Source organism: Papaver somniferum, chromosome 4, assembly GCF_003573695.1.
Source record: "Papaver somniferum cultivar HN1 chromosome 4, ASM357369v1, whole genome shotgun sequence".
Taxonomy (NCBI): domain Eukaryota; kingdom Viridiplantae; phylum Streptophyta; class Magnoliopsida; order Ranunculales; family Papaveraceae; genus Papaver; species Papaver somniferum.
In genome coordinates this window covers 148,466,900-148,475,943 of record NC_039361.1, presented here as the reverse complement: position 1 = coordinate 148,475,943, position 9,044 = coordinate 148,466,900, and the positions used below count along the sequence as shown (strand labels likewise).

General features: G+C 36.8%; 1 protein-coding gene across 1 annotated transcript; it reads right to left on the bottom strand.

The window, feature by feature from the left end:
• Nucleotides 1-1,703: 1,703 nt before the first annotated feature.
• LOC113274347 (lysine--tRNA ligase-like) lies at nt 1,704-8,262 on the bottom strand. Its single transcript, XM_026523759.1, has 18 exons — nt 8,093-8,262; nt 6,734-7,004; nt 6,566-6,647; nt 6,353-6,474; nt 6,144-6,272; nt 5,986-6,063; nt 5,714-5,879; nt 5,539-5,635; nt 5,357-5,442; nt 5,064-5,182; nt 4,828-4,953; nt 4,467-4,743; nt 4,284-4,380; nt 4,033-4,186; nt 2,613-2,756; nt 2,466-2,534; nt 2,237-2,383; nt 1,704-2,130 (listed from the first exon to the last, which is right to left on the bottom strand). The coding sequence occupies exons 4-18, from the start codon at nt 6,401-6,403 to the stop codon at nt 2,089-2,091; spliced, it is 1,782 nt and encodes a 593-aa protein (XP_026379544.1). The 5' UTR covers nt 6,404-6,474; nt 6,566-6,647; nt 6,734-7,004; nt 8,093-8,262; the 3' UTR covers nt 1,704-2,088.
• Between the last annotated feature and the right edge of the window lie 782 nt (nt 8,263-9,044).

The window sequence follows — 9,044 nt, the reverse complement described above, 5'->3', positions numbered from 1 at the left end:
TTTCAACTATTAATCTCCAACAGCTGATATAAAATGGCAGATTATAATCTATCACGTCTCGGAATGCACTCAATTTTGGAGTGTAGAGTTTTACAAGAGAAATATGTCACCAAAAACTTAGGTTCGAATTCATCACAATGTCGTTCTAACCAAGTCATCAGATTTTTCTCCTATTTTAACAAGTATGAAATTTTAAATTTTTTGTTAATCTCATTTTAGTAACTTTGTGCAAAAAGTGAACTCTATGATATTCCTACGTTTATGGAAAAAGATATTTTTATTTTTTTTCATTTTAACCTAAAAATAAGCCAAATTAAAAAAGTAATAATACCTCTCTCTAGATATAGAAGTTGTATAAACTAGAGATCAGTAGAGGGGGCAGATAGAAACTTCTTCCACTTGTTCATGTTTACTCAAAGGAAGTGATATTTGGAACTTATGTTTGTGATATCAGGACTAGACAAAATTTTATCACGAACAAAGAATCCCACTTATCTTGTATAGTGCTAAAGGCACTTGTCGCTAAGAGGATGCAAATTCAACAACCTGAATGAAATTATGAAAACTATTAACAAGTTAAAAATGTCTAAGCTATATGTAATGATTTTGAGACATTTGAGAGAGTTCTCATGGTTGATCAATTCAAGTCAAGAGTTTGAATGATTAGTTTATTAAGAAGGTGTAATAACAAAATCTAAAGACTCAAATTAATCTGCTCCAGGATCTATTGCCATATATCTTTTACATAATCTTTGAGATTTGGTGGCAGACAATGACTTGGAGAAAAGTCTAATCAAGATTTGGAGAGTAATTAAGCAAGTGTCTCTAATTTCAGTTTGCGGTCTAAACAAAAAACAAACATGACCCACAAATTTGTTTGTTTTGTAAAACAAAATCATTGTCATTGTTTTACCTGCCTCCTTGGGTATTAGACACTACGCTACCAAACTATAGGGCTACCTTTTGGTCTTACAAAAGAACACCACTATTGGTTTGACCAAGAGAAAATAGCTGGCAGATACGGATTTTTTTTTCTAAACGGCAGTCATTTGCCAGGAAACTGAAATCTGAGGGTGGTTTGCACGACAGAAGAAATTGCCAGACATAATTCCAAGAATGGAATTCGGCAAAAAAAAAAGAAAAAGGAAAGAACAGGTGCAGGGGAAACTTATTACTTGAGGTGCCAAGTCCAGCAAAATGCAGCTAAGTTTTGTCACAAAAAAGTATGTATACTCATTCGAATATGATGATCCACTTGAAATCATTTTATCCCTGCACTCCTACAAAACCAGATAGGATATTTTCGCTGACAAAACCAGATAGAATATTATCAATGACAAAACCATGATAGGTTCCATAATCCATATCTAAACAAGGGGTATTCCTGAGCACGCAAATTTAGGCCCAGGAGAATTGAGATGTAGTTTATTGCTGTTTTATGGACAATTCTAGCTTCATCAGAGAATTGAGATGTAGTTTATTGCTCTTTTATGGACAACAAAGATGTTTATGCTTATTTATTACACCAATGAAGACTTCAGGTGCTATTGGTTTAGGAAATGGATTCTTAAGTTTGATTTTCAGTTTTATTGCCGAAGAAGGAAAAGATATTTCTACTTAGTTGATCATTTGAAGGGGAGAAATTATAACTATGGTATTTGCAACATAAAAAAGAAGACCAAAAAATAAAATAGTGTGCAGAGTTTAAGGAGCATTTAAATGCGTATTCGCTGTCCTGAACCTTGAACCCGTTAACTGAGAGGAACCAAGTCACTCGTTTGAACCTATAAGAAGCTAGAGGGGAGGTCTATCATTTTCCGTAGCTAAATAAATAAGAAAAGGCGGTTGTTCCCACTATTCAAACCAGTATAAGAATTTTCGTTAGCATCTTTCATCATTTACCAGTGGATCGCTTCAAAAATATAATAGCTCGACCAAGTCTCATTATAACGATGCGCATATATACATCCGCCAAAACAGCTCACAAATTCTTGATATGGGCTAAAATTCTGAAGAATTAAAATATTAGTGAACTTGTGGTCTACCAAACCCTGCCCCCTGAGAAAAGTGACTGGAGCGTTGATGGATTTATGTAAATGCACCATGGAGGGGAGGAAACAGAATTACCTCCTGCAAGGTAGATGGCAAAACAGCATGCTTGAGATACAAAACTAAGAAATAAAGTTATTGTGACATGCATTAGGATATGGTATGCATCAATTTCGTAATAACACACCTTCATAGTATGTGAATCAGTAAGCAGCATTGTCAGCCGATCAATCCCCAAAACCCACCCAGCAGTGGGGGGTAATCCATATTCCAAAGCCGTGCAATATGCCTCGAGGAGCTGGTCTAATGGCCTTGACTCACCTAACAGCGCGTCCTGAAATCATATTCGTATTTATTTGAATAAGAACAGAAGGTGCAGCATAACCAACAAGAAGATAACTGACGCGGAAAGCTACCTGTAGTTGCTTGGCAAATCGCTGACGTTGTACCACGGGATCGTTCAACTCTGTGTATGCGTTGCAAACCTGATCACCTCATCATAGTCAGGAAAAGAACAACATATAAACATATCAATGAAGCATGAACAAACTTCATCAACGTACTTCGCGCTTGTTGATGTTCAATTTGAAACATTCGGTCAAGCCTCGCCTTGATCTATGCGACTTCGCCAAGGGGATCATAATCTCAGGATAGTCAATGATAAAGGTTGGATTAACACACGTCTCCGCCAGGAAATGTTCAACAAGCTGCACAGTTGCAAATAGGAGTGAGAACAACTATGGGGCATTCAAATTAAAGCTTCAAGCTACTGTCTTCTTACATACTACAATTCATGTCGGCTAAAGATAATAATAAAATGATAAAGAAGAATTAAGCACGAAGTAAACACTCAAGCACAGCAGTGTAATATTAGAAAAGAAAATGCATCCATTGCTAAAGAACTCTCTCTGGAGTCTGGATATAAATGTCATAATCTATTTAAGAGAGCAGTAACGAAGCATTTCTTCCTGTGGCATAAGCAGAAACTAGAGCAAAGCATGAAAGCATTTCAACTAGTTCTGATGAACCAGGGGACTAAACCTTCAGAACAACCCCAAACAGTCAATGTCAATACCGCTCTACCTCAAGAAAATCAATATATCAAAGACAGGTACATAATCAACATACAGACTTGTGAGAATCATTCGAGTTCCCTCCTTTGTGTTTCTAACTGTCTGCAAGGTAGATCAAAGACAGGTACAGAACCAACATACAGACTTGTGAGAATCATGCATGTTGCCTTCCTTTGTGTTTCTAACCTTCTATCAGGTTCTGCGCAGATGTTTCCTCTCTGTCATCTCAATTTCCTATGAGCAAATACATCATCTAATTTCGGCAATCTACTAAATTGCGAATGATGTTTCCTCCCTGCTGATTCCAAGTTACTATTATATCTACAACTACTAACAAATTAAAAGAAAAACTGTGATGCTCTTTAGCAATAAACCTAAAGACAAAGCTGTCATGATTCAATTTATCAATTTAACTAGCAATTGCAACCTATGAAGTGCACATCTGCAACCTTGGTCCTGGATCAAGCGGACCCTTCCAGTTTCGTCAAGGAAATCTGAAAACACATTGATCCTTATGGTACAATGCTTCGACAGGAAACTTTTCGTTCCTAGACCATATGCGGCAACAGCCTTGGTTCTTAGACACATCTTGACATAAATGTTCGATTAGTTCTTCTAGTCATACCATGTGTAAAACTTGATCCTGAAGCTTAAACATCAAATTACTTTTAGCGATCGATCAAATTATGCCTTCTAGCAGTGGTCGTAATGGAGCGATGAGTATCGATATAACCTCAACAGTAAAGAAGTTAAATCATAACGCAAGCGAACGAGATCGTCGTAAGAAACTCAACCGTAAAGAAGTTAAATCATAACGCAAGCGAACGAGATCTTCGTAAGAAACTATGGAAGCAGGATATCTCCAAGCGCCATCTTATTATAGATATTACTCGATTCAGAGTAGATTTACCTTGTTTAACAACCACGCTGTTGTTTGAGGAGGGCACTTGACATCAAGCTTGATGCAGGCATCCAGCAAATACTTGTTGGTTATGTCACTTGATAGATCCTCGGGTATCTTAAGATCAGCCATCTTCTCCAACTCTTCTATCAGGTCAATCCTTCTACAGAATTCCCAAAAGGCCACATGATCAGTTCCATTAATTCCAACAGGACAACAAAGTAACGCTACTCGGATAAAGGAAATGCATAAAGAAACACCTAAAAGGAGGAGTGAAGTCAATCTCTATCGGATCCTTGTGAAACCCATTTGCATGGTACTTGACTGTATAGCCACCGGTTAGTTCCATTACCATATCTGTTTCAATTGAATAACATTGTTAACATCCACTCGCAGACACTAAGGAAGGCGTAATAAAGAAGCAACACAAATGCACTCCTTACCACTCAACATCTTCTCCGTTTGAGCCATCAAGTCATAGTAATCTGCATAAGCTTCGTAAAACTCACATATAGTTAACTCTGGATTATCTGCCAAATCAATACCTTCGTTGCTGAAGCGTTTTCGTATCTCAAAGACGCGTTCAAGTCCACCAACAACAAGCTGTTTAAGATAAACTTCAGGGGGGACACACGTGAATAGGTTCATGTTGAAGTCATTATCATGAGTAATAAATGGATTGCCTCCACCAGCAATCATGTTCATCATGGGGGTTTCTACCTGATGTTGACAAAATTGTGAAATCAATGTACGGTTCACGAATGATAACATCACAAAAAGAAAAAGAGCAGGATCTAGTCAAACCTCCAAAAAGTCAAGATTTTTGAGGAATTTCCTTATATAATCAACAATCATAGCTCGAGTGCTGAATATTTGAGGCACCTCTTTATTCAACACCAAGTCCAAGTAACGTTGGAAATATCTTGTTTCCTGTAACAGAAATATCAAGTCAAGGTACAAACTAGAAACATGGGATTAAGAAGTACTATCAGATGCATTGCTTTGTTGAAAAGGTACATTGGTCTAAGATATATTATCACCTTGACATTTGCATTATCACCTCTAGGACCTGCTTTCCCTCTTGGCATCAATTGAAGAGTGTGACTTAGAACAACAAAAGATCTAGGAAAGAGACTCAATTCTCCTCTCTGGCACCTTCCTGTAAAGTAATCCCATTTTACTATTATTGTCACAAATGAGCGCAAAGTTCGAATTGAAACAACAATATCCATTTAGATTAGACTTTTGTACAATTCAAAGATAGTAAGGGATGCTTCATATACAATTTCAAATGTAGTGACTTTAAAAGGAATAACATTGCAAGTCATAATACCAGGAAATCCCGTAACACCAACAATATCACCACGTTCGACACAAGAGTGGAAGCGTGTAAATTCAGTTACGTCCAGATCAGAATTACTACACGAAAATAGAAATTTCAAATATTACTACGACACAGAGATGGAGATAAATTCATTGGAAATACGAAACCACTTTTATCATAGTCATTTATACCTAATATCAACCATGATTTGCACCTCTGAACCACCAAATTCGGACAAACCATAACAGTTTAGCTTGGCCGACTGCATTCTCTTCTGCATAATTCTTCCTGAAGAAAGCAAAACAAACAAGATTTAAATGAAAATTGCCAGCAGACAAAATTCCCTTCGTAGACAGAACTCCTTACCGCTCAATGACACGACTACATCTTCCCGACGTTCACCAGCTCCAAGTGTCTCATACATTCTAATGTATGTAGCAATAGTCATTGTAACTTGGAATTTGTGAGGATATGGATTAACCCCTGAGTTCTTAAGCGATTCAACCATTTTAAGCCTGCTCGCACGAAATTGCTATAATTCAACATCATACAAAACAGCAGATCAACATCAATACTGAATAAGCAAATCAAAATACAAAAAAAGTTTCAATTTATAAGACAAAAAACAAATAACCTACATCAGGGTCTATATCTTCTTCATCAGCTGCTGTTATTGGTTCAGGGTTACTAAGCTCAGACCCCATCATGCTTAGTTCCTACAAATAATCAAAAAACAGAGTAAGATTAAAATAAAAGTTGAAATTGAAACTTTTTGTCCAAAGGGTTTGTATTTTACCTTCTCTTCTTCTTCTTCTTCTTTAAGCCCCTTTCCATTAGAGTCCATATCTTCTTCATTAGCTGTTGTTGCTGCTGCTGCTGTTATTGGTTCAGGATTACTAAGCTTAGACCCCATCATGGGTAGTGCCTACAAAAGATCATAAAGTTTAAAATAAGAACTTATAAAGTTTTTGAATAATATTAGTAAATAAGGGTCTGTAATTTTACCTTCTCTTCTTCTTCTTTTAGCCCCTTTCCATTAGGGTCCATACCGTCCATATCTTCTTCATCAGCTGCTGCTGCTGTTATTGGTTCAGGATCACTAAGCTTAGACCCGTCATGGCTAGTGCCTACAATGAATCAAAGAGTTTAAAATAAAAAGTCGAAACTTTTTGAATAAATTAATGGATTCAAAATAATCAAAATAAATTAGACCCATACCTTCTTATCTTCTTCTTCTTTAAGCATCTTTGCTTCATGATCTTTCTGCTTCTTCCTCTGCTTTGCCAGCTTCTTCTTAGCACTGCCATCACCAAAAAATATTCAAAAAACATAGATTTTGACAGTGATACTAGAGAAGAGAGAAATTCAAGTTTTTAGTATTTTTACTTTTTCTTTTTGCTTGTAGTTGTAGTAGCTTCAGTGTTTGTAACTTCTTCTTCTACTACTGATTTCCCTGATTCTTCTTCAAGGCCGTCGTCACCTCCCAGTGCTGCTAATACGAGGAAAGAGTTTTTGTCCATTTTGGTGGAGGCGGTGTTTGTAGAGTCCAAGGGTTTTTCTGAATCGGTGGTGGTGGGGTTATCTTTTATAGGGAGCATGGACACGTGAAAAAGCTTTAACCCCCTGTAACCTCCATTTAATAGATACAGACAATTTCCTGGCATGAAAAAGTAGAGCACAATCAAACCAAGGGAAAACACAATGAGGACTAATAAGATTGCAACGCTTTCACTCCAATCGTAGGGAAAAAAAAGGTGAAATTCTATGCAACCTCGAGTCCGAGATGAAATTAGCAAGACATCAGTTAGTGGTGAAATTCTGTCAACATGGTATAAGCCTAAGGCTAGAAGGCATCAGTTGTTCAATATGCAGGGTTCATGTTATGCACTATTTTGTTGAATCCTTCTAAAGCAGAAAACCTAAAATAAGAATTCTACTTAATAGTTGGACCAATTTTCAGCTGAACATGTAGCTCACCAATCAAGTTATTGTATCTACCAAGACAAACCGAAGCTTAAGGCATCAAAGACAAAGGTGATGATAAACTGTACAACAACTCCAGATGAGATGCCACTAACGTGTGCAGACTGATCTAAAATTTTAATTTATATAAGAACATAAGTTACTTGAATTAGAAAGCAATCAAGCTTAGCCATAAAGCAACAGTAGTCTTCCGTAGGCTTATTAAATTTCATATACCACCATACCGGAGATGTTGTAACATGAGAATGATTCAAAGAAACAATGAAACCAAGAAAAATACCCATTGGCCTCCAATGATTAGTGCAAGCCAATGGAGAGATCAGCATATGTTCCATCCATATATAAACATTTCATTAACACAATTATACATATATAAACAATGTCAAATTTAACATTCAACACAATTTAAGTTTCTCGGAACTGCAGAAACCCAAAACTTAACAGCTAGGAGCCAAACCCCCCACTCGTAACTCAAGATAGCAATTTAGATAGAGAGAGTAGGCAAGACCACACCAGAGTGTTTAGAACTTTCAGGGTTTCAATTTGGATTTCAATAAACAAATCGATTATATTTTTTTTTGTATAAACTCACAATCACTCAACCAAATATATGAATTCTGCAGCACCAAACTGACTCTACATATACTGAATTATAGTTTCTATGAGGAATTTCATCAATCAGTTAACATGCATGTTAAGTTTTCACAAAATCTCATTTATTTAGAAATTAGGGCTTGATTTCATGATCAAACCTCAATTTACCTGTTGTAAATCCTTGTTAGATGGAGCAAGAACAGGAGAAAGGGTTACGTTGAAAAAAACAAGTTCTCCTGCTAGAGTTTGATCTGGGACGAGGGCTTTTACGAAGTTCGAACTTCCATACGGTATGGTGAGAAAAGAAAGAAGACAACAGAGAAGGGAGTGAAAAAAAACGTCTCGCGCGTTAGTCGTGGGAGAGTTCGAGAGATTTTAATGTATTTAGGTTTTCTCCAGGGAATTTGAGGGAGTCTCTCCAAATCCTCGTTAGTCGTGGGGGAGTTTAGAGGAGTCTCCTAAACTCCCTAGAAAACACATGTTAGTCGTTGGGGAGTTTAAAAAAAGCTCTTGAACTCCCTAGTAACAACCTCTTGAACTCCAGAGGTTGTTACTACTACTACTACTGTGTCTTTATTCTTCTTAGTTATGCCTTTTTGATTTGTCTTGTCTCATGTTGAAATGGAGTAATTTTAGTTTGTGCATATAAATTGTTCTCCAAATGACTAAATGCGTAAGCTTCGTAAACAAAAAAATCCATATGAGTTATGCTTTTTAGGTTACAAGTGATGTTATGGATTACAACCTGCATTATTTCAGTCCTTTTTTGGTTATTAGTTTATTGCGAACAAATGCATTGGCAAGTCAATTTTGGTCCTTGTTGAGGAATATAGTATCTAACTATGGGTCATTGAAAGTTTGCATTGAGAACAGTATGTGCACATTGAGTATCAAATTACGATACCTGTTCTGGTATTAGAGGAATTTAGTATTATCTATTGATGGATACCTACACTATGAGCAGGTTTGCAGTCGTTTCATTGTGGGGTTTCCATTTGGCTGGGAGGATGTTGCTGATCAATGATTGGACCAACATCTGCTGGTGATGGTGCTCCAGTCTTCCTTTCCTGAGTCAAAAGAAGTGCCGACTTCTCTTTCCAACAAGAAGACGTTCACTAAC

Bases quoted from the DNA above. Each gene is read 5' to 3' on its own strand.
- LOC113274347 (XM_026523759.1), bottom strand. From the start codon at position 6,403: ATGGACGGTATGGACCCTAATGGAAAGGGGCTAAAAGAAGAAGAAGAG. The intron at 4,954-5,063 runs GTGATAATATAT...TTTCTGTTACAG, and splicing joins GTGATAATGCAAATGTCAAG to GAAACAAGATATTTCCAACG. The intron at 4,187-4,283 runs GTGTTTCTTTAT...GGAATTCTGTAG, and splicing joins GACTTCACTCCTCCTTTTAG to AAGGATTGACCTGATAGAAG.